General features: G+C 31.5%; 3 protein-coding genes and 1 non-coding gene across 4 annotated transcripts; 1 reads left to right on the top strand and 3 right to left on the bottom strand.

Annotated features, from left to right (window-relative positions):
* Positions 1 to 1,712: 1,712 nt before the first annotated feature.
* LOC146903403 (sucrose transport protein SUC8-like) lies at positions 1,713 to 4,767 on the bottom strand. The gene is made up of 5 exons (XM_085731317.1): positions 3,909 to 4,767; positions 3,371 to 3,829; positions 2,654 to 2,717; positions 2,497 to 2,540; positions 1,713 to 2,133 (listed from the first exon to the last, which is right to left on the bottom strand). Exons 1-5 carry the CDS (start codon positions 4,686 to 4,688, stop codon positions 1,951 to 1,953), a joined length of 1,530 nt encoding a protein of 509 aa, XP_085587443.1. The 5' UTR covers positions 4,689 to 4,767; the 3' UTR covers positions 1,713 to 1,950.
* Positions 4,768 to 7,734: 2,967 nt separating this feature from the next.
* On the bottom strand, positions 7,735 to 11,113 carry LOC146903402 (cullin-1-like). The gene is made up of 6 exons (XM_085731319.1): positions 10,918 to 11,113; positions 10,427 to 10,526; positions 9,596 to 9,781; positions 9,433 to 9,480; positions 8,720 to 8,824; positions 7,735 to 8,365 (listed from the first exon to the last, which is right to left on the bottom strand). The coding sequence occupies exons 1-6, from the start codon at positions 11,049 to 11,051 to the stop codon at positions 7,892 to 7,894; spliced, it is 1,047 nt and encodes a 348-aa protein (XP_085587445.1). The 5' UTR covers positions 11,052 to 11,113; the 3' UTR covers positions 7,735 to 7,891.
* A 6,551-nt stretch (positions 11,114 to 17,664) lies between these two features.
* LOC146903401 (putative serine/threonine-protein kinase PBL7) lies at positions 17,665 to 21,810 on the bottom strand. Its single transcript, XM_085731318.1, has 5 exons — positions 21,464 to 21,810; positions 19,364 to 19,611; positions 19,052 to 19,241; positions 18,399 to 18,790; positions 17,665 to 18,116 (listed from the first exon to the last, which is right to left on the bottom strand). Exons 1-5 carry the CDS (start codon positions 21,681 to 21,683, stop codon positions 17,889 to 17,891), a joined length of 1,278 nt encoding a protein of 425 aa, XP_085587444.1. The 5' UTR covers positions 21,684 to 21,810; the 3' UTR covers positions 17,665 to 17,888.
* A 4,281-nt stretch (positions 21,811 to 26,091) lies between these two features.
* On the top strand, positions 26,092 to 26,164 carry TRNAC-GCA (transfer RNA cysteine (anticodon GCA)). The gene has a single exon. It is a non-coding gene; the product is annotated as a tRNA-Cys (tRNA).
* Positions 26,165 to 26,351: the final 187 nt, after the last annotated feature.

The raw sequence follows: 26,351 nt of genomic DNA, 5'->3' as shown, positions 1-26,351 counted from the left end.
GAAAATGGGGTTATGTATTGATTGTGATTTTGTGTAAAAGATGCGTTGAAATTGTTTGCAGGTGATTGTTACTGGTTGGAAAGAAAATTGCAGGTTTCCGTAAGATTGTGTAGGCTGCAGGTTTATATGTGTGTTGAAATCCCCCCCCCCCCCCCCCCCCCCCCCCCCCCCCTTCATTGTGCTATGCAGATTCTGTTTTATAGTGTTAGCATTAGGGTTAAAAAACAACTGAATGCCTCGGCTTGGGGGAGAAGGATTCCCTGAACTTGGGTAACTTGTGCCTGAGCTCGTGGAACAGATGTTGGACTGGAACAACTTGTAGTTATCGGACTCTTTTTGGAATTTTTTTTTTTACAAATAATAATAAAAAAAATGAAAAAAATAAATAATAAAAAATAGATATGCAGACTTGACTTTGGACTTATCTAATAAAAAAAAAGCAATTAAATACAAATAAAAAATAATAATAATTATCAGAATAAAATTAAAAATTAAAAATAATCAATTAATAAAAGATGGAAATAGAGATTAAAAATAACGAGAGAAAAGGGTCCGACTCGAAATCAAATATGAGGTATTTTAAAATACCTCTCTGCCGAAATTTTCACCGAAATGTCTGGGACTAATCAGGGTCGAAGGGCACGTGTCAGTGTATGAATGTAGGATCCTTAGGTCAAAAATTGGGGTATGACAAGTTCCAAAAAAAAAAAAAACCAAATTCATCTAGTCTAGTATGTAAATGTCAATCCTTACTTTATTGTGATAATTACTGAATGAAACATCAATTTTACATTTGATAAGAATATTTATTTGTCACAATGTAATAATTCAACATCCTTTGATAAAGTCAACTTCAAAAAAAGTCATTAAAAATGCCACATTTTAAGAATTTGTCTTAAGCCTCAATATGTATTGCACCAACCTTGATGGGAGTTGGCAATTCGGTCAAAACTTGTTTGGTTAATCTCGGTTTTTCACTTCCTCGATATTGACCAATTGACCCAAGATCGCCTAACACTAGTATGATATTAAATGATCGAGGATATTTGGAAGTCGCGGAATGATGTTATTTTTTCCGAAAAAGTTATGTTTGTGGAGAAAGTGGTGGATAGATACACTATAGTATGAATGGTTATCGACATCCTCTCACTGTTTGACTTTGCAGTAGTTTCCTGATCGTCACGTGTTCATCATTTTTCTCTCTTTGGCTTTCTGAGTTTGGTTTAGGTGTTTCGCTAATTTTTTTGTTGTTCTTAGGCGGATCTTTTCTCTCAAGGTAGTTGGGTTTTCTAATTTCTATGCACTCCTTTGGTTTCTTTTCTATGCACTCCTTTGGTTTCTTTTGTTTCATTTGATGACAATTTTGTTGACAATCTTGTTTTTCTTACTTCTTATTGGTCAAAAACAATGGAGAGAGAAAAAGGAAGAGAAAGAATAACAAAATCATGTGAGTATGAGAGAGAAAGTTGTCCAAAAGTTGTCAAAAAGTGGTTGTCAAAATATCATTTCTCTTTATTTATATATTTACCTTTGTCATTCAAAAAAGAAATAACAAAAAGACTTGTGCAGAAATTGATACGTCGCAGCGTGATAAAATTGAAAGGCAGAAATATAGTACTAACCACAAGTATAACTTGCATGCACCAAAAATTAAAATTAAAAGACACAATGAATGATAACTTGATAATGATAGAAACAACATACGCCAAAACTTTTAAGAAAAATACCAAACTCTTATACTTCATCCACAGAATATCCTGGCTAAATAAAAGGCGCAAAAGGCTTTGTACGACCACACCAACCATTACAATTAAAATACGATGGTTGCTAGTGCATGCCACAAAATGAGATTTAGTGGGACGTAATATGCCCAATACAAAACAAACTAAAATCAAAATGTTCAATGATTTTCCACAAATCAATAAAAAATAAACATTTAAATTCTGATCATCAATGAAGACCACCAGAGGTGGCAATCGAAGGCTTGGCCGTATCGACGGACTTTGGAGTAGGTAGAATAATTACTGCCAATATAGCGCTGATGACTGCAGCCACAGCACCGACTACAAACGCCGGCAAGTTGCCACCACCAAACAAAGCATCCCACGGTCCACTTAATGACGATACTATCATCTGAATGTGTGTACAAATACCAAATAATTTATTTTAATATAAAATGATTTTCAGCATATGTACATGTAATCACTTTTTAAGTAATATTAATGTCTAAATTGATGAATGCAATTTGTGGATCAATTAATTTTAGTCATTCAAATATGATGCACATATTACATAGACCAATTCTACGATGCATGAACAAATTGTTTAAGGGAACATAAAAAAAATGTTAAAGGACTAGAATAGAAGAAGGATTAAAATGAAAAGGTAGAACATGTATAAGTTTGTAAACAGGACAAAAGATTTATAAGCAAAAGAAAAAGTGATATATTTATGACCAAAATATATCTACATCTATGAGAATATATTAAGATTAACCTGTGGAACGACGATTGCAATATTGAGGACTCCCAAAGATAAACCTGAAATTTTTGAAGCATAATTAGAAAGAAAAAAAGTTATATCTTTTTATCAAAAAGAAAAAAAGTTAAATCTAGTACTTTTAAAAATGTGTGGAATATCGGAGTTGTTTTACCTTGCCCGGCCCCAGATGAGGTGGAGTAAATAGATGCTAAAGCAAACGGAACACTAAAATTAATCTGCATAGGTCATTAAAAAAATGTTAGTTTATGATTTGCAGTGATTTTAGTATACGTATGTAGCTATTTTTTGTTGTTGTTGCAATGTCTCAAAAAGTAGATAAAAAAAGTAGCTAATAAAAAACAAATTTGAAATTTACAAATTTACTGTATCATTAAATGACATAATGCTGATCGGATAGAATTAGATGTCTGTATAAAAAATTTCATATAAAACTGATTTACATTTAAAAGTATATATACGCCTATTAAACTCAATTAAATACCTTTTGTTATAACAATTAAACTCAATTAAATACTAGAGTTGAAAGTATGAGATGTAAATTATGTTTACATTAATTTTTATTTTAGTACGTTTATTAACCTTTACATTAATACGTTTCTAAGAATACAATGTACATATAGTAAGTATAGTAAGATATTATCTTATGCCATAGTTAAAAAAAATCTCATAGACCGTGTTAATAACAATATTCCAAATATTGTAAAAATCGAATCCTTTTCCGAAATCTGATTATGCAAATATTGTAGGAAATAACAAAGAAATCTGATTATGCAAATATTGTAGGAAATAACAAACAAAATAATATCCTTAAAAAAAAAACAAACAAAATAATATAGAATCAAATTGTAAAATAAAAAATAAAAATTACCGCAAGAGGAATTCCAAGGACGCCGAAGAAACTGAATGCAGCAGCCTTAACACGACCAGAAGGCAGCGATGTTCCACCAGGGCTGACACGGCGTTCATGTTCCGCTGCCTTGGTGATAACAACCGTCATAGCAAGTGCAATAGCCAGAATAATATTCACAATCCCCCATAGCCTCTTAGCTCCACCAATGAAACGCCCCAATGGTTCAACGCCCAACGACATTATAGCAAGCACAAATGCATTAATCATTAGTCCCAACGCTCCCGCGCGCACACCCGCAGCATAAGTATTATCTCCAACATTGCCACCATACACTTCACGACCCATCCAATCAGTATCAAACAAGAAAAATGGGAACCATGCTACCCAATTTATTGCGGTTACTATCATTAGCATCCACATTGGTTTCTTTAATCCACTAAAAGCACTTAACAACTCCCCGAAGCAGCCGACGTCATCCTATAAATTACTAACAATATTAACATTGACTATTGTAAAAAGCAAAAACAAAAAACTCGAGGGGACACAAGTTAATTACCTTTGATTGTGATTGTGATTTTGATTCGAGCGGAATGTCTTCTACGTAATACAAAGCGAAGGAAGAAACGACAGCGAGAAGGAATATTGATAAGAAGAAGCATGTCTTGAGATTAGCGCAAAAGACATCACAAGCTTTGGTTTCTGTGAAAGGGAACATGTGATAGAGTTTGCTGAAAGAGCCGGCGGCATAACCAAGGATATTTCCCACGGCCATGAAGAAAGAGAACATGGCATTGCCCATTCTCATTCGACGGTGATCACCGGCAGCAAGGTCACCAAGGAAGGCACGACAAGGTCCTTGAAGCATATTGTTGGCGACATCTAGTACCCAAAAACCTAAGATAAATATGACAACGGCACGAGGACGTGTTTTCTTTGACAGGTCGTCACCGAAGGAGTGGCCAAGATCTGCAGCGTAGCCGATGAAAAAGACAGCGATAGCAACGGATAATGCACCAGAGAAGATGAAAGGGCGGCGACGACCAAAACGAGAATGACTTCGGTCACTGTAGTAGCCAACGATTGGCTGGACGATCATGCCTGATATGGGACCACATAGCCAAATGTTGGCAGCCCACTTGTGAGGTACACCGAGAAGCTGGATGTATGGTGTGAGAAGGGAGAGCTGTAGGGCCCACCCAAATTGTATGCCGGCGGCAATGGATGCCACGGCAATCATCTTACGGAGAGGGCAGGGCTTCCGTTCTGCAGCCTCCTCAACTTGAAGGGATGAAATTTTGTTAGTACCATTATTGGTGGAAAGATCAGTGTGCTCCATTGGAGAAATTGATTGAAATTGAGACAACCAAAGTTTACGTGCGTTATGTTAGAGTGTTTGGTGAATTTATAACATGGGTGCCTTGTGCAAGAGTTTTTGGTGAATTTATAACGCGGGAATTATGGCTGGGTTGTATGTGTCTTATGGATCACAATGTTTATCCAATTTAGTTTTCAAGAGTGATTACTAATGCTAATTAGGTATGTATGACTGTGTTACACGTAGTATGATGCAGACATTATATATTTTTGTATTTTAACACCTTTTAATTTTACGTTTTTTCTTTTATCGTATCTTTTTTTATTAATGTCGTATCTTTTTTTTAATGCATTTTGATATCATATCTCTCTCAAAAAAATATCGCATCTGTTATATTACTTTTCATTCTTTTCTTTCTTTGAGCAAATTACTTTTCATTATTATCAGTTATTTACGATATTTTAAAATTTAAATAAATCACCAATTGAAATTATTGAATTCCTTCACAAAATAGTCTCTCTCTTAGTCAAACTAATGAATATATTTTTTTTGTCAAGTAGTCTAGTGGTTATAATTGGTGTTGACTTGAGACTTTGGAGTTGGAGTCTTACGACTTTAAAGCTCTAAGATGCACTATTAGTTGAAATATTTTATTTCAATACTGTAATATTTATGTTGGTCCGTCCTGTTTTAGCCTGCCCCGTGATTAGTCTTTCTAAAGTCCTTAGACGGTCGAGTTCAAACCCCCACTCTACTTTGATTAATGCAGCGCCAGACACATTGTGGTAAGGTTTTCAGAAGGATGAACATAGTATAGATCAAGACTCTGATCTTGATTTTAATTGTTTGAATTTGAGTCCTTGATTTTTATAATCTTGAATGCGATTATTGAGAAATAACGAAAGAAAATTGGAGTTAATCTATGCAATTTCACGAAGCGGAAACAAAGTGTGATGAACACGCACTGATACAATCAGAGCATTCTCAGAATGCATTGTAACAAAATTTTCAATCTCAAACCGGCGATAATGTGAATGAATCGGAAAAATACAATGTCAAGCTTCATATACAAGAAGGCTTGTTAACTAGCCTAGCCAACGCAATGATAACTAAGCAAAATGAAAGAACTAACTGAAAGGTAATGTAAATGGAAATGAATACTTGCAAGGGAAGCTAAAAGCTAAGCTAAGTTAACATCTCTTCTGATTCTGATAAAGACCACATATCCTAAAAGATTAAGCTATTAGGTGGAGGCCCTGAAATGTTTTTATATCTCGTAAGACATATCTGGATGAATATGACACAAAAGTATGTTGTGATTGAAACTTAGACAATATACACAACCTATACCTTGTGCTACAATATAATTTGATTTAATTATGAAAAGATAGGTGAAGGAGCAGACTCATGATTGGTTATAGAGGCATTTATATCTTGTTTCAAAAACATAAGCTAGAAAGTGGAGACTCAATTGCTATTTTAATAGCTATGTTGGAACATGTGTTTAAATTGAGTTAAAGACTAAACACAAATTTTTAAATTGGATAGAATCAGTGTTGTGTGAATTGAAAAAAATGAAAGTTTTATCTTGGATAAATCACATATATTAATAGTGTTTATACAGTGGAGGGTGTACTTCTAACGGGGTGCATAATTATGGGAACGGAGTAAGCTCTAACGGAAAAAATATATCTATATTTTTTTTCCCGAAAGAATCTATATATTTTATTTGGAAATGTTAAATTATAAAAATATTAAATTAAATAGTTAAGTTAATCATTATTAGAAAGTATTTTCGTTGAATTAAATAATTAATTTAATCATTATATTAGAAAGTGTTTTCTTAGTCGTTTAGTTTCGTTAAAATATTTTGGAACGCGATCTGAAATATTCAGGTGTGCAATCTAAATATTTTGATATACAATCTAATATATTTTGGTACTTGATATGGAATATATTTTTGTTTGCAATCTAATATATTTTGGTTCTTGATCTGAAATATAATTTTGTATGCAATCTAATATATTTTGGTACTTGATCTGAAATATATTTTGGTACATAATATAATATAATTTTGTATTCAATATGATATATTTTGGTACTCAATTTGAGATGTTTTTAAACTAGATCTATTTTTATTTTGAAACATTAAACTAGATCTAATATGTTAGTAATTGATTATTTTCAAAGTAATATGTGAATTGCTTGTTTCTAAAGTTTCACACATATTAGTCGTGAATTTTCTCTATAAATAGACAGTTCACATAGTGCATTCTACAAACCGAAAAATATTTTGTCTTCGTGGGCTTAGCTCAGTTGGTAAGGACAATGCATAAAATATGCAAGGTCCGGAGTTCAAATTCTAGCCACCACAAAAAAAAAACCGAAAAATATTCTAAAACTTCGATCATTTTCTTCTCTCTCCCTCTTCGAAATTAAGAATGATATCAGGAGCATAATCCCTCAATTATTTATGTCCCTTCGGAATAAAAAATATTTTTAAGATCATAGTCTCTTTTTAAGAATAATGTCATTCGGATTTAAGTACACTCCTCTTTATATTTTATTCCCTTGGAGAAGTTATATGTTAGAATGGTGTGGCAACACCATATTTGAGAGGTTGAAATACCATATTTATATTTGAAGATGCTAAAAATTAGAATGGTGGTAACACTCGCGTGGTGGTATAACACCATATTTGAGTGACTACAATGCCATATAGTTGATTGGTTTTGGTATTAAAGCATGAGTGGTCTTATGCCCATATTGGATGTGTAATTCTCGAACGGTTTTCTACGGTGCAGTGACAAAACATCTAAAAGAGAGCCATTAATCCACAACCCGAATATTCACCTTTAACTAAGTAACTTCGAATGACTGATTTTGCTGTTCATCAGAAGTTAATTTTCTATAAAAATAATCATTAAAAAAAGAAAAATCATGACGCTTCTGAACTGTATAGTAATTTAATTGAATTTCTACATTACTTTCGTTATAAAAACTTCAAGATTTAGATGTAAGTAAATAGTTAATACTAGTTGATTTCAAAGAAGATTAAAACGCTCGGTTGAACTAAAAAGAAAAATGTTAACTATTATACTTGTGCAGCATCGGTTGAACTTTGGTACGACAATCATGTTCATCTAAACTTTAAACAGGATCATAGAGTAAAAGTAAAAAGAAGTTTGCATTTTTCCTAAACTTTTAACAGCATGATGCAAAATCTAAAGACTCTTCTCGTGGTTCTCTTCTAATGACTTGAAGTTTGAGTCTTCTTGCGCGGCATAGAATTGGACGAGTTCCTCTGGTGTCATGTCTTTTATCAAGCCAAATTTCTTATCCCATGCAAGGTTCCCAAGTCTCTCGATTTTCAAGTACCCTGCATATGTATGAAGATCATCCAGAGTTATAGGGTCAACATCAACAAATTGAGCATCCCAGTCCTTGAGATCAACATACTTCTGTCTTTTGTCGTGCTTCTTGCAGTATTCAACGACCATGCTCAACATTTTGCTATTCACTTCATGAACAGAAATGGTATCAACATCACCAATCGGAATCGGAATGGTCTCAATAATGTCCTCAAATCTTTTTGACATAAGTGCCAAACCCAAATCAACTTCAAACACAACCCTGTCCGAGCTTACCAAGTTGACTTTCTTTGATAAAACATCTGGACTGCGATCCATTTTCTCTTCCTGCAATTACCACTAATATCTTAGTCTAGTTTTTTTAACTTGGAATCATTGCTTAATAATTGAGATACAAAAAATAATAAAATTCCCGAAATAGTCATATATAAATCTTGAGCCAAAGAATCCTAATATTTCTTTATAGTGGTATGATTCCTTCTCAAGATTTAAAACTGTTAACTATTTGACTATTTATGTATAAGACTCTAGTTTGGTCTTAAACTGTGTTCAGATTTGACCTGAATACAATTTTCCTAACGACGCACGAGGCCGACCAAAACATATTTCAAAAGAATTCCATGCTAGATATGGAAATTTTAAATTTATCTACAAATAAGAACTAAGTTTTACTGAAATCACCTTTGCCTTGTGTATTCTTGAGCAATCATTTAACTCTAAGTATAAATCCAATGCTTTAATTGCAAGTGTTTGATCAATCTTCTCTTCTGCCCGTTTCGGATCCATCTGGATACCAAGAAATGAAGACAAAAGAGCTATTACAGGCAAATATCAAATGAAAATAACAAAGATTAAAACATAAGGCCTAATTTGCATTTGAATATAGCAGCATTAGAAAGATAATTAAATTGCCACCATTCAACTGCACAATTCATATTTTATTTTTTAAAAAACTACACAGTTCTTTCTTATACAAAAAAAACTACATAATTAGGTCAAGACACGTAAAGGATCATTAAAGAAATTCACATATATATAAACCTTTTTCTCAAATGCAAGTGTAACACCATTAGATAGTTGACGATTAAAGTCAAGCATCTCTTGGTTTGTCAATCCAAATAAGTTCCCACTGTATAAGTTCCAATTATACAACGGGTACAGGTATTTTTACCATCCTTGGTAGGGTGTCGGTCATCGGCTCAAGTGCCTTTTAGTTTACGTTGTTTTTAATGTGCTGTACACTTTATTTAGGTTGGTGTATTCCTCTGTACTCCGTTTCTAATACAATTATGTTTATATAATTGTTTAGAAAAATGAACTAATTAAGAAATATGTTACTTGTTCATAATAAATTTAGAAGTATCAAACATATAGAAATGGGAATTAGAGAATACCATAGCAACTATAGCATCCAGTATTTCTTTATTCATCTCTTCATATACCTGAGATAATTAAAATGAAGCAAACTCAGAGTTCATAAAGGGGAAAAGGGAAATGCAAAATAAATATTATTAGAAAATCAATGCTGCAACATTTCTAAAGAATATCATCACTAACCAGATGGTAAAAGGATATGAAGCTGGTTTCTTCAAGAGAAGGAAGTTTATATCTTGGAATGTCGCGTCGTTCAAGATAGCAAAATAATTTTGAGAGGCGCCTGGTCATAACTATGTAATCTGACCATTTTCTAAACAGTTCTCTCAACAAAAGGCCATCCTTCTTTTCTCCCAAAGATGGCAGAACCTATTAATAAGAAAGATGTATTAGTTTTAACCATGTTAATGTAAGTAATACCTACACTATCGGTTCTTGACCTTCCATGTTTAGCAAAATCCAAATGGTTGATGCATGTGAGTAAGCAAACAACTATGGTTTAGTATTAGAAATTAGACTTAAGGAGGAATTAATATATTCTTCAAAGACCATTGTATACTGGACAGACAGTAGATTTGAATTTTCTTTACTTGTATAATGTATATACACAATTCATAAACAGTTCTAGATACCCACTTTGACCATATAAAACTGTATGGGAAAGGGAAATATTATTTATCATATCAGATGATTCAGATTCACAATGTAAGTTAGATATGCAGCACTGACACTTCAGATTTAGGCATGTCTGGTGGCGGACGCTGACACATTTGATTGCATTTAATCTTACTTTCTCAAATAATCACCGGTGTGTATACATGTCTTCATCGCTTGTTACAAGTTTACAAAGCTTATAAGGCTATGGAGGATGAAAATAAAGTCTGTCATTGAATTAAATATAAGGCTATAGATTGTCATCCCAAAATAATAGCATGTGATATATAATTTCAAGTTTATTTAAACACTTAAGAGTATGATTCATGAATATGATAGCGAAATGAGAGTGTGACTCACTTTTGATAAAATGTACTCTTCACATGTTTCCTTGTACTTGTCGTATAGTTCTAGGCCATAGTCATTAGGAGGCCTTTGGGTGGACATATTGTAGACAGTCCTGCATTACAATTTTTAGAAAAGGCAAAATGAATTAACACAACACAAGGAGTGCCAAGATTGAGCAAATACAGCGTCAAGAGACCACCGTTAAACTAGTTGAATCAGCCTTTAATAAACTCTATTCCCAGTACACTCTCCCACGCCCAACGCTATTGGGTCTAACTCTAACCCATCTTTACAAAACCGGCGTGAAGATTGTTAGTCTTGATAAACTCTTTCAGGCCTTATCTTTATCCCAATAATAACGCTAAATACTTAAAATAATGAAAACTAACATAAAATCCACAGCCACTAATCCCAGATACATTATTAAAGTTTCTAAGCAGAAAAGAATATCATCATATCATATACAAATAAAAGAGAAAAAGATATGATATATTCTTACGTACGTATATAGGTTAATGTGTTCCTCAGGAGTGAAATTAGGTTCGGGTAAACCTTCAAGAATGTTGAGGAGTTTGGTGATACCTTTCTGCATAGTCTCCAATCCTTCTTCTAAGTTGATAAATTCCCTCATCGTCATACCTTGACAGAAGTAGAGAGAACCCTAACTTGGAACGAACGAGTTTTGATTTTATTTACTCTGATTTTATTCTACCACCCTGTTTGTACTTTTATACTTTCTTTTTCTACTCTGTTGTGAGTTGTGTTGTGACCCTCTTTCTTTTTCTTTCAAAAACAAAAAGATTTAATTTGTATATATAATTTTTTTTACACATTCAATCAAATCATATTATTTAAATATTTGTTTAGATATTTTATGAACTTTCTTATAGACGCTGTCTTTCAAAAACAAAAAGATTTAATTTGTATATATAATTTTTTTTACACATTCAATCAAATCATATTATTTAAATATTTGTTTAGATATTTTATGAACTTTCTTATAGACGCTGGCGCGCAATAGTATCATTTTTTTGTGGTGTCCGAGATTCGAATCCCAGACCTTGCATATGTTATGCATTATCCCTATTAACTGAGCCACGGGACCGCAATAGTATAATTTGATTGAACAAAAGGGGACCGCAATAGTATAATTTGATTGAACAAAAATAGTGTCACTCTTCTCTCAAATTTTTAATTTAAATATTACATATTTTAAAATCAAATCTTAATTTTTTTAGTAAACTATGAATTTATTCAAGAAATAAAAAGTGAAACAAAAAACTTGGAACATAGATCTAATTCCAACCAAATTCTTTTGGTGTTAACTAAAATTTAAATTAAAAATATTAATATTATTTTGTTGCTAAACAAGGAGAGATAGGCGCTGAGGGCTTACAGGATAAGGTTATTGAGTTAGAAATTAAAAGTGCGCTTATTAAGTTACTTGTAGAAATTAAAATATTGATATATATATATATATATATATATATATATATATATATATATATATATTTTTAGAGGATCTATATCTATTCTTATACTATGTATAAAGGGAATACAACATTTTTGTATAACATTTCTCATCCAACTATATCCTTCCTTTAAACTATTGTATTTATAATTTTTTTTCTTTTTATAATATTATTTTAAATCGTTAATTAGTTAAAACTACTTTTTTTTGTGAAGAATTAGTTTTTTTTTGACAAGAATTAGTTAAAACTATTTATAATTTTTTTTCTTATTATAAAATTATTTTAAATCGTTAATTAGTTAAAACTACTTTTTTTTGTGAAGAATTAGTGTGAAGAATTAGTTAAAACTACTTGAAAACTATTGTATTTATAATTTTTTTCTTTTTATATAATATTATTTTAAATCGTTAATTAGTTAAAACTACTTTTTTTTTGTGAAGAATTAATATTATTTTAAATCGTTAATTAGTTAAAACTACTTGAAATATAAATATGAACAATTTTTTTTGGGTGGTGGCCGGGGTTCGAACCCCGGACCTTGCATATTTTATGCATTGTCCATACCAACTGAGCTAAGCTCACGGGGACGAAATATGAACAATTTGACTGCAATAGAAACAATCTTGGAAGATGTAAATAGAAACCTTATATATATATATATATATATATATATATATATATATAGGGGGTTTGCTACAATAGACCCACTCATTTTTATGAAGGTCTATTTTAGCAAGGTGCACCTTTTCTTTTAGACTAAAAAACCTATTTTTTGTTTTTTGGAAAAGACAATACTAAGGGACAATAATGTAATTGACCTTTAAATGATTATTTTTATTTTAAAATTTTCTACTTTTTGAGCTTCTTGCTGGGCCCGCTGTCATCTTTTCTCTCAATTCACGTTTTTGGGTTGCTGTGTTTTTGTTCATCTTCATAATTCTTCAATAGCACAAAACCAAATTAATTTAGTTGGAGTGGGAAAAAAGAAATTGAACATGATAACCAAATCAGAACAATAATTGAACAACAAATAATGCATTGATGGGAATGAACTTTACATGTTGATGTAGAAGAAAATGAACAGAAACGAGATAAATAGTTTTAAAGAATTGGAATTTTTTTACAATTACATTGTGCAGATAATATTCAAGTGAAAGATTGTTCTTTTGATTGAAAATGTAGTCTCATACTCCCATGGGTTTAACGTTGTTCTTATTGTTTCCTTTAACAAAGAAGCTACAATCTTTCAAAAAAAAAAAAAAAAACAGAAAATCTATGAAGCAATAGTGATAGTTTAAGGTACTTTTTCATTTTTCTATGCTTGGTTTGTTATTATCTACTTCCTCCGTTTCAAAATGAGTGCCGCTTTAACAAAAAAAAATTGTTTCAAAATGAATGTCACTTTCAGTTTCCAATGCAATAATAACTTTTTCATTTCAATTGTGCCCTCCAATTAATACTCTGCACATTACTTCCAAAGTATTACTTTTAAAACTAACCAATATTTAATAATGATAATTTGGTAAAATAACCATCTTCTTTCTTTTTAATCATTGCATTTCTTAATATGTGTGTAAACACCTAAAACGACCTTCATTTTGAAACAGAGGGAGTAAGAATTAACAGTAAAAAGGGAATTGAAATAGGGGTGAAGAATAAAGGTATTCGAAAGAGTGAGAATGAAAGAGAGAGAAGAAAAAAAAAATAATAATAATAAACAAACATTAATGCTTAAAAGTAAATTACAACTTTGTCCCTTTCTTTTATTTTTCTCAAAAAACAAAAATATGGGTATTTATGTCTAAAGCAAAAGGTACACCTTGTTAAAATAGACCTTCATAAAAATGAGCGGGTCTATTGTAGCAAATCCATATATATATATATATATATATATATATATATATATATATATATATATATGAGTTATGATAGAAGACACCTTTTATGAAGGTGTCTTTTATCAAGTTACTCTATGAGCATTTGCGAAAAGACACCAACTTACTTTTATGAAGGTGTCTTTTAGCAAAGTTATAACTAAAAAGTGAAAATCACACCTTAAGGTGTGACTTGTTAAAAGACACCACCAAAGGGTGGCTTGTAACAAAACCCTATATATATATATATATATATATATATATATATATATATATATATATATATATATTATATGGGGTTTGCTAGGATACACCCACTAGTTTTTATTAAGGTGTGTTTTAGCAAAGATATAACTAAAAAGTTGTTAAATACACCTTAAGGTGAATGTTGCTAAAACACACCTTCTAAAAAATAAGTAGGTGTATGTTAGCAACTCCTATAGGCATTTGCTAGGATACACCCACTTATTTTTTAGAAGGTGTGTTTTAGCAAGTTATAACTAAAAAGTAGTTAAATACACCTTAAGGTGTAGCTTGCTAAAACACTCCCACATATAACAAATTTTCTTTACTTGTTGTACACGATTCATAAACAAATGGATATTCTAACAAATTAATCACTAGCTTAATAACTACGATTTTAATATATTGGACACGCAGTAGCTTTGAATTTTCTTTACTTGTTGTACACGATTCATAAACAAATGGATATTCTAACAAATTAATCACTAGCATTTGATGAATATGATATGATTAGCGAAATAAGGGAGAGTGTTACTGACTTTTGATGTGATATAGTCTTCACATGTTTCCTTATACTTGTAATATAGTTCTCGGTCGTAGCAAGCAATAGCATTTGGGGAGCACAAATATTGAACACGGTCCTGCATTACGATAAAATCAAATTGAACATATAAAATACAAAATTAAAATGAACTAAAACGATAAAAAAAAATCATGTGATTGTTATTTTGAGAGATTGATAAGTAACGTATGTATATAGCATGACGTGTTCCTCAAGAGTGAAGTTAGGCTCCGATCCTTCTAGAATGATGTGGAGCTTTGTGATTCCCTTCTGCAATGTCTTCCGTCAAATATGGAGCTGATAAACTTGGACACATTCATTAACGTGTTGTGTTGAACCAGAGTGAGAAGCTGAGCGGCATCGTCTAGAGAAGAGAACCGTAATTAGGAACGGCTAAAGGAAGAGGAAGCAAGAGTGAGGATACTTGTGCTAGGATTTTTATTTATTTCTTTGTTATGTGGAGATGGATGGTGGGGTTTATAATTAAAGATCTAAATCCATATAATCTAGCATAAAATGGATCACGGTGCTGTTTTGATGGGCTTTGAGGCGAAAATCCAGGAAATTTTACCATATACCCCGACACATGTACTTTCACCCCTACAAATCTTTAAAAATTCCAATTTTACCCTCTTTATTGTTTAACCTTTTCCACATAATTTTTCACCCTCAATTTCAACCTTTCCCATTCAAGTTCACCCCCACGTGCTATTTTCCCAGGTATGTATTTCCAATTATTCATCCTATAATACATTTTCGAAATTTTCCCGGAACATTCATCTTTAGTTTTTTAAAAGGTATGCCAAAAAATATATAATAATGTTCCTGCTTGTGAAATCATGAAGTCATGTGTGCTGAAGCACTTACACGAGCACTCCCAATATTGTTGTGATTACACGAGCACTTCCATTAGGTTGTTTGTCTTCTCTCACACGTCGACTATAGCAGACAAATTAATTGCCAAAATTTCTTTAATTTATGAAAACAATTCTCAAACCTACAATTATAAAGTCGATAGTACAGTATAATCAAAGAACGATTTCGATTCGGTAACCCAAAACACGACGTGAATCCAATACAACCATGGAGCGAAACAATTCTAGTAACCTTGAAAACCTTAATCAAAGATTTCGGTAAATGATTGAGAGAACATACACAACCATATGATAAAATGATTAACCAATGTGCGAACGTTTTCCAGAAGAAAGTGGGGGTGAACGTTTGTTGTGAGTTTTTCAGAAAAAGGTTTGGGGTGAACAAGTGAGAGTGATTGAGTTTTATTTTATATAAAGGGTAAAATTGAAACTTTGTGTTAAATGTTGGGGTTAGGGTATAAATGTAGGGGTGTGGGGTATAACTTCCGAAAATCCATCCGGTCTAAAGATAAAATTATATGCAATTTTGGTTCGGTTTTGAGGAAATTATACCTAATACCCCGACATTTATACCTTCACCCCTACAAAACCCAAATAATTCCAATTTTATCCTTTTAGCATTTAACTTATACCCTCACTTTCTTAGAGTGATTTCACCCCTACACACGCATCTGGAAAACTCAGATGAATATTTCTTGTTTTAGATTTTTTTGGGGAAAACTAAAAAAATACATTCTCAAAAAATAAACTGATTTGTTATGGTATATCTTATAAACCAATGAGGATATGAAGAGCAGGACAAATGTATTTGCTGAACCAGGGTAAAATTCCAACATTATGCTTTGCCAACACAACTTCGGTAGGATCAAACAGTATGACAACACAATAGAATCAATTAGATCTCAAAAGTTAACAAAACAATCATCAAAATTGGAGCACAATTTTCCTAATTCAATATAGTTTTGCATAATCCCCAATCCAAACAATACGATCAATTTGAAAATCCAAGTAGAAGTCAATACTGTTGAGGTTTTCCATTAGATCTAACAAACAGCAAACACCATGTTTGGTTTTCGGAAGGTTAAAATGAACTAGGATTTTGGGGTAAAATGGTTTTACTTTATATAAGAGGGTAAAATGGGCAGTTTGCATAAATTGTTGGGGTGAGGGTATAAATGTAGGGTGCAGGGTAAAATTTCCCGGTTTTGAACGACTCATTTAATAAATTTGATCCGATTTAATGCGCTTTATTTTGGATCGATTTTTGGTTATCCAAATTATGAGTTATAATTTTTTCTATTAACATTATAAAGATATGGTAAAACAATGACGGGGAGATAACTGGCAACAAGTCCGACCAGGCCAGCGGCCAATGGGAAATTTTCGGAGTTAGCAAATAATGAGAATCCTAACATTGATGGGGAGAGATTTTTTTTTTTTGAAGGATTAATGGGGAGAGATATGTGGGAGGAAGAATTGCAAAATAATAGGGATTCGAGTGCTAATTTTAATTCAAATGAGGAAGAATTAATAACTTCCCCTCTATTGTATGTGACCTATGTTCTTTTATCAAATAGAGATGCTAGTAATTCAAAAACCTAGAATTAGTGGAAATACTGCTGAAAAAGTTGTTATGAGGTGGGTTTTCCTTTTCATTTTTGTATGGATTTTGTGGGATTCTCGGTGGAATTTGGATTCTAGGGTTTTGTGGGTTTTCCTTTTCATTTATCCATGTCTGAAAGAGTAACAATACCTTCCTGTTGTAAAAAAAAAAAAACAATACCTTCCTAAAATTTATACTCCAAAAGTGCCAGTCTATCAAATAAGCATACAATTTAGTACATAAAAGCACAAAGCGGGATTGCGATACTGTTTGGGAGAACTTTTGAAAACAACTTATGACATTTTTCAATAGCTTTTTTCAGCTTATTTTCATAAGTTCTCCAAGATAGCTTATGAAAACAGCTCAAAGCATAAACAAAAACAATGTAACGTCATTGTATCATTTGCAACAAAATTGTATGCTTATTTGTTCAAATTCCGCTACACTATAGCCGCTATTTAACAACATTATGACACCTCACAATAACATAACCATTCATCTATAGTTACGATGGAGACTATATATATATATGTATTGATGGTTAATGAACTTCAATTAATACCAAGATTAGAAGTTGGAGCTAAACATTGAACACTAAGTAAGAAAAAACAAGAATCCTGATGAGAAGCATATTTAAAGCAAAATAGTAATCTCACGTGTACAAAGAGGAAAATGGAACTAAAAAGAAGAATTTGTCTTTATGAAATACTAGATATTTAAGAGGAAAATAACAATGTAAATGTCTCATAACTCTACTCCACCTTTTCTAGTTTCCCTGTCTGTCTGTCTGTCTCAGAACTAATATGTCTATAACCTTCACTCCTACTTCTTGGAGAAGATGAAAATTATCTCGAGCTTTGTATTGGATGAACTTGTGGATCATATTTTTGTGAAACAATGAAATCTAGAGCTGTGACCACATCTGCTATAACCGGCCGCATATTAGGTTGCTCTTGAACACACCTAGCGGCAATGTCAAAAGCTTGGTACAAACCCTTTTCTGGATATTGACCTTCAAGCAATGGATCCACCATCTTGGAGAAACTTTTTCGCCTTTTGAATGACCGAGTTGCCTGCAAAAGCGAATAAAGATGCATAAGGTAAGGATTTTACCATAAAAAGAAAACAACTTTCTCAAACACATAACAATGTGACAATGTATCAGCAACCTTCATCATCAGCAAACTATTCAATGAAACATTTGTTCAGTGCTAAAAGGAATATATAGGAAGCTTAATGGATAACCACTTACATTCTAGCTTAACAACTTCAATATTTTATACAACATGCAAGGCTTAGTAATAAACAGCATATATGATTTCCAACAAGAGTTAGGTAAAAGATAATTGACATACCCATTCGACTACTTTTTGTTCTTTAACAGGTCTTCTATGGTCAAAGGCCTTTCTGCCTGTGATGAGTTCCAAAAGAGCGACTCCAAAGCTATAAATGTCTGACTTGAATGTCAATTGACCTGTCATTGCATAATCTGGAGCACAGTACCCAAATGTTCCCATTACCCTTGTTGACACGTGGGTCTTGTCACCAATTGGACCTACTTTTGCCAAGCCGAAATCAGATAACTTGGGATGATAATCGTCGCCTAACAAAATGTTGGAGCATTTGAGGTCACGATATATGACAGGAGGCTTCATTTTATCATGCAAGTACTCCAAACCTTTAGCTGCACCAGCAGCTATTTTCATTCTCGTATTCCAATCCAGTGGTTTTTCCCCGGGAGAAAGATCTAATAGAACGAAGAAGATGAAAAACATAAGCAACAAAAAGAAAGAATACTTATGCCAATTTATTCTCTGCATGTTTGGATTGACCTTGAGTTTAATTGGCAGAATCACGGTATGACATTACGAAATTAGCAAAAATTACATTTTGGAGTGTTAACAAAATCACAGTGCTACATTGGTTTCACTAATTTCACCGTCAACCAAAACATGCACTCTACATTATACGAAGAAAAATGAGAATTTAAGGTAACAATATAGCATACCATGCAAATGATTCTCCAAAGACCCCAAAGGCATGAACTCATAAACCAAAAGCCTCTGCTCTCCCTCAGCACAAAATCCTAATAACTTGACAAGATTTGGGTGTTCTGCCAAACCAAGTGTTAACACTTCAACAACAAATTCTCTGGTTCCTTGAAGTCCATCAGGGTCAAGTTGCTTTATTGCAACAACCTACACCAACAGTAAAATTCCTCAAATTAACATGAAAACCACTTGGCAAAGAACATGAATGTGTAAGGCATTGCAAAAGTTCTATGATTTCATTTCTTTTAAGAAAACAATTTTTAACGAACCTGATTAATTTTCTCGATGTAACCCTTATAAACCTTGCCAAACCCTCCTTCACCAACAAAGTAATCTGCCCTATAATTCCCTGTTGCAGCTGCAAGCTCATCTAAAGTAAATGTCTTTGCAACTTTTCCATCTGTGCAAACCTCTCCTTTTAAATTCAAATTCTTCATGCCCAAGGAATGTTGATAGTGTTTAGAATCATCTTCCCTTTTCTCACTCACATTCAAATTCAAATCAACTTTGACCTTACCTACAAAAAACAATCCATGCAAAACAAAGAACACATGAGGAATAGAAATCAAACAACATGACACATGTATCAAACAAAAAAGGAGACGAAAATAAAAAAATGAAAATAATCAGAATTCAAATGTTTATAAAACCGCAAAATAACAAACTCTATTTTTTTTTTTTATAAAAAAAAAGCGGGGCTTGTCATTTTACCCTTTTATCAACTTTTGATTTATTGATCTAGCCATACTAAGACACACCGTCACCAACATTAATTAGAATCCTTATTTATTAATTTTATTAGGTGTGCAGCAACTTAACCTAATATTTTCCTCCAATTTCCTGTATTAGGTTAGCAGTAAATTAACCTAACAAATTCATCTAAAAAAATGCATCGCACCAATTTCATTCATATCCTCTTTTTTTTGTCAATATTTTGTACACTTATTTAATACTAAAAAAATGCATCGCACAATTTCATGCCTTTTTTTTACAATATTTTGTACTCTTATTTAATACTAAAAAAATTCATCTTTTATTAGGTCTGCAACAACTTAACCTAATAATTTCTCTCTAAAATGATGCATTAGGTTAGCAGCAATTTAACCTAACAAATTCCATCTAAAATGCAGGCACCAATTTAACCTAACAAATTCCCTCTAAAATGCAGCAATCCCTAATATTTCTCCTCACTGATGAGCTTTTCATTCATATCCTCTTGTGTCATCGTTTGTATATATCTATTGTTTCTATAGACTTCCTTATTTATTAATTTTGTTAAGTCTGCAGTAACTAAACCTAATATTTTCCCTCCTAATACTAACCCTAATTTTTTTAGGTTTTGTTATTTTTACGTTTTGTTACATCCCTCAAATATATATATATATATATATATATATATATATATATATATATATATATATACTTATTTATTTATTTTGTTAAGTCTGCAACAACTAAACTTAATATTTTCCCTCCTACTACTAACCCTAATTTTTTTAGGTTTTGTTATTTTTACATTTTGTTACATCCCTCAAATATTTTAACAAGCAACAAGTTTTACTACTAGGAAGGGATTTACAATTTATGCAAATTTGTTTCTGTCATATCTAATTGTTTTGGATTTTTTCGTTCTTCTATTCTTATATAGTGGCCATAATTATGTTAGTTGTTTTGGGAGTTAAACATATTACTATAACAAGCAGTGGTAGGATGATTTACAGTAGGATAGTTGACGTATGATAATTTACAAGGAAAATTATCATTAAAACTAAGTGCACAATATAAATGACATAAATATAGAATCATGACAAATATTTTAAATTTACATAAAGAACTGATAGGAATCAAAATACATTTGCTTTGTTTCAGTAATTTATAATTTGAGTGGTGTTTTTGCCAAAATCTCTTTCGTTAAAAAATTATGGATTGCTGCTCAATGTCGCTAAAAATATTTTGAATCAATTGCACAATTTGCTTTTATAGTTCTATTTAAAATTATGATATTAAAATTATAAGTTGGGATTGTACTATAAAATTTTGCTTTTGTCTACTACATTTATAATGTCCTAAAAAAATTATTAACAGATGACAATGAGGACTGTATTAACACCACTTCAAATGTAGTGTATAAGGAGATTTTCCAAAATGTGTGAACAACCATTGTATGTTCTTAATTCTTTTATTATATATGTAATGAATCATATCACAATATATCAGTTTCTCCATTTTTTATGACCCGGGCGATAGCACGGGTAAAAGTTCTAGTTTCATTTATTTTTTTAAAGGGTAAAGATTGTACAGGAAAAAAAATGGATGAGGATATTAATCAATGAAGATCCATTGATAAAAAAAAGCCGAACTGATATTACCGTGCTTCTCTCTACGGCCAGGATCCTTGATTTCAGTCTTCTTCACACCCAGGAAAAGTTGATCATGTTTAGAATCATCTTCACTTTCATCATCTAAAAAAAAAAACATACAACACAAAGAAAAAAAACCATAAAAACAAACAACACATGAGGGATAAAAATCAAACAAAATTGCACATGCACCAAAAACCGATAAAAGCGAAATATTACAGCCCCGCATGATTTATTGATCGAACCATGGCAATCATGAAAGCAGCAAAAAGAAGAAGAAAAAAAAACAGATATAGAAAAATAAATATAAACAATTAGATCTGAGCTTAAAATATTCCATCAATACTCAAAACTCGTGAGGGTGAGAAAATCTACTACATGGAAACGTTTCTCTGAGCAATAAAATTTATTTCCATCTAAAACATCAGTCACAAACTCTAAACCCTAAATCATAAAAATATTGGAATATAAAACAGGAACAATGACAATAAAATTTACAGATGCCAAAAAAAAAAAGAAGCATTCAACAGTTTGCATCATGAAGAATAAACCCCCCTCTAAAAAAACAACCATTGATACAACAGGAATAATAACAAACCCTAAACATTAAACAATAACCCTAAACCATTAAAAAAATGCAAAATAAATCAGGAGACAATTTGCAAAAAAAAATAAAAATAAAAAAGAAGCATTAGCATTAACAATTTGCATGATGAAGATCAAACAAGCCCATCAATAAAAAAAACAACCTTTGATCGATCTATGACACATGCACATCAAGAATTTCATTTTGGTAAACTAAGAGAAGAGAAACAAAATGAACAAAAAAAAAAAGGTGAAGGAGTAGAAGGAATTATATAGGAGCATAATTGTTTGTTTACAAACTAGGAAACAACTGTGCAGACATTTAATGTGACCGCAAATTTCAACATAATTGATGCAATCACTATTATTACAATGAATGAAAATTATTACTTGAAAAAATTTCCAAAAATAAATAATTACTTCTTTTTTTTGGTACAATGAATGAAAAAATTATTACTATGAATAAAAAATTGTTACTTTTTCTCTATTGAGTCTGACTGACTGTGGCGGAGGGTTGTTTGTCCTCCTACTCGCTTTTATTGTCAATCTCACAAAAAAGGCACAGTAAATAAAAACGTGGCATTATAGATGCATTCAATGTCCGGTGTTAGCTGTGATTCTAATCATGAAGATTTATCTCACATTTTTTTTTGAATGTCCTTTTGATGTTCAGGTTTAGTCTATGGCAAGTATATGTCATGAAATTCAGAATGCAGTAGCAACATCTCCTTCAGCTATTGAAGCTATTTTCTCATTGTTGCATTTTTTATCTGCCACGCTTTCTCAAAAGATGGCTGCAATTTTTTGGAGTATGTGGAAGCATAGGAATGTCAAAGTGTGGGAAGACGTAACAGAAACATGTGCGACGGTGGTTGAAAGAGCTAGGTCCATGGTAGAAGATTGGAAGCTCGTGAATGTCCCATGTGCCAACGGGCAAGCTGCGCCTACTGCTAATCATATTACAACAGTTAATCACGTAACTCTTGCTGTCACAACTACTATTCAGGTTCGTTGGCAGCCTCCCGCACAAGGTCAATTGAAATGTAATATTGACGCCGCATTTTCAAACCATCGCAATAGAACTGGCATTGGTATTTGTATCCGAGACGAAGGTGGTGTGTTTGTACTGGCCAAAACAATCAGCTTTGTTGGTGTTTACTCGGTTGATATTGGCGAGGCTTTGAGTCTCTATCACGCCTTGCAATGGGTTAATGACATGTAATTCGACAATATCGATTTTGAAGTTGATTCCAAAACCACGAAAGATGTTGTTTACTCAGATAGGGAAGACATCTCTAAATTTGGTAGTATTATCACGGCTTCCTGAGTTCTTCTCTCTTCCAAGTTCAACAACTCTCGGGTGGAGTTTGCTAGGAGACAAGCAAATGCGGTTGCTCACACTCTCGCAGGAGAGGCCACGTTTCTAGCTAGTCCCGTTGTTTATTTTCATATACCCAATTGTATTGAAACTTTGATTATTAATGATATGCTATAAGCACCTTTATTTCAAAAAAAAATAGTCTTTTGATCAAATAAAAAATCAATCGTTGGAATTTAATGTTAACGAATCCGTTGACACCTGTGTCAACAGATATTTTAAAACGTACATATGTATATAAAGTGGATAACAAATTTTGGTATAATTCTTTCAAAAAAAAAAAAATTTTGGTATAATCTTTTTTTCTTCTAATTTTATCATTAACTTTTTTTGAAGGAATCATTAACTTAAATTCTTTCAAGTACATATCGAAAAGCATATGTTGGAGATATCAACCTCTTAAGTTTTTTTTTGAGTTTCGAGGGAAAGGGAAGGGAAGACTTTGGGGGATGGAAAATATGAGAAAAAATAGAGAAATCTTTCACATTTTTTGAAAGAGTAATATAAATTAATGTTTATGATTACTATATTTTTAATTTTAAAAATATTATAACAATATAAAATGTATAGTAATATTATAAGGACTAAAAAGTAAATTAGTTTTAAAATTGTTTCCCTTCCCTTGAAAACAAAATATATATGTAATTAAAATCTCCACCCAATTTTCCCCTCTTTTGATCAAAACATGAGTTATTAGAACCATAGCTTGGTTATTTTACTAACTTCTAATATCAAGACTACGAACTCGACACCGGATTGTTACCGTGAAAGCTGGATTTTGGGCCATTCAAATCAAAATCGATTTAATAATTATATCAAATTTGGTCTAAGTATAAAAGAAAGTTGGTTTTCCATTATTTAAGTTTTTATTTTTATTTTATGATTGCACATAATGTCGAGTTAAGGAAGGAGTAAGGAAATTTGATAAAAAAAAGGAAGGAGTAAGCAAAATATATTAATCATATTTTTCATTAGGAGTGTTCATATTCAAACAAATCCAAATTCAAAGTGAAAAAGTTTTTTAAAAGATTAAAAACTGCATAAAATAAAGTATTATCTTATTGTTTATTTATAATATTAATATTAATGAAAAAATTTACGATTGTAATTTGGATATTAAAAAACCAATACCAATTCAATCACATTAAATTGGATTGAATCAAATCAAAATATATTAAATGAATTACTCAAACTGAACTTTGTATGATTTTACCTTTGAATTAGATATTTTATTTTACCTCAAAACTAATGCAAAGCGCACCCTAAAATACTCATACCCTTAGTATGATCACATAAACATTTAGGAAGTAGTAAGCAACTCATAACATATGTGAGAATAGCTTGAACCACAACTTTAATGTGAAAATCTCATGTTCTTTTACACTCTTTTCTAGATAATATTTTAATTGAATACAGTTAAAACTCTATAAATTAATAATGTTAGGACCGGAGAAATTTATTAATTTAGAGAGTTATTAATTTATCGATAAATTAATAATTATTAATTTAAAGAGTTTATAAGTAATTATACTGTACATACCAAACAAAAAGGCAAATTAGTTTATGCCTCTTAGAATTACGTTGCAGCGGACCTTGTGACTCAACGTAAATTAGTAACTACTGTGTTCATATGCATTGGAAATCAATAATGACTTTTGAAGTACAGTAAATGTAAATAAGAGGAACAAATGTGTTCAATGTATTCTTAATATTTTTTTTTTCAGTTTCTATGAATTATTAATTTATGATTTTCTTGGGACCGAAAATTATAAAGGGATCTCCCAAAAAATTATTATCTTATTATTTTATCGAGTTTTTCAATTTTTTACATTGGCCAAAGTTGGGACCGGACAAATTTATTATTTTAGAGAGTTTATTAATTTACCGAGTATTAAATTAAAGAGTTTCTACTGTATATGTTTTTGGTTCAAAAGAGGGAAGATGATGAGAAGAAATATATTTTAATTAAATATATGTTTGGTTTACAAAGGAAGAGGAGATATTTACAAATCTAATTATTTGTTTATTCCTTTAATCTTACAACAATATGATTTTAAAATTATTCACTCTGATAAAAATAAACATGAAGTCTCAATTACCGAAAACTCCATAAATAATCTAACACAGACGTTCCAGTAAAATATAGGATACTCATAAATATTAGAACACTTCTAAAATAGTCCAGTATATTGGGAAAAATCCAAGTCCCACATTGGATAGATAAGACTCTTGATAAGAGTTTATATAGAGGATGCAATCTTCACCTTACAAGCCGGTTTTGTAAAGATGAGATAGGTCCCAAACTTCAACACAGTACAATATAAAAAACATTTAATAGCAATTTTATTTTAATAATTCATTAATATATGTTTTTTTAAAATGATTTATTAATATTATTTTAATAATTCATTAATATATGTTTTTTTAAAATGATTTATTAATATGTGTAATTTTTTTTTTTGGTAAAAAAAAGAGGGTAGAGCCCTATTAATATGTGTATTAATATATATTAGAACGGAAAAGTAGAAAACACATATTAAAAAAAAATGCCGTACCAGTTTGGTAAAAAATAAATAAAAACTTTCATCGGGTATGTTTTATCCAAAAACTAAATTCGTAGCATATGTTTTGTGCTGAATAATACATATAAGTATGACTTACATCATTCACAACAGGATCCGTGGCGCAATGGTAGCGTGTCTGACTGCAGATCAGAAGGTTGCGTGTTTCGATTCACGTCGGGTTCAATTCCCTATGATCCTCTCAGTTTTTTTTTCAACAATTTTTCATATAAACGCAGCATTTGATTTTGAAGCAAACAGATCCGATCCTTCAAGTACAAAGAAATCAAAGATCTTAATATATATATATATATATATATATATATATATATATATATATATATATATGGGGTAATGGTCATTTTGGTCCCTG

The sequence above is a fragment of the Medicago sativa genome, chromosome 8, assembly GCF_051527215.1.
Source record: "Medicago sativa cultivar Bolivia chromosome 8, Bolivia_mono, whole genome shotgun sequence".
Lineage (NCBI taxonomy): Eukaryota > Viridiplantae > Streptophyta > Magnoliopsida > Fabales > Fabaceae > Medicago > Medicago sativa.
Note: the sequence above shows the minus strand (reverse complement) of the source record. Positions and strands in the feature narration are given on the sequence as shown.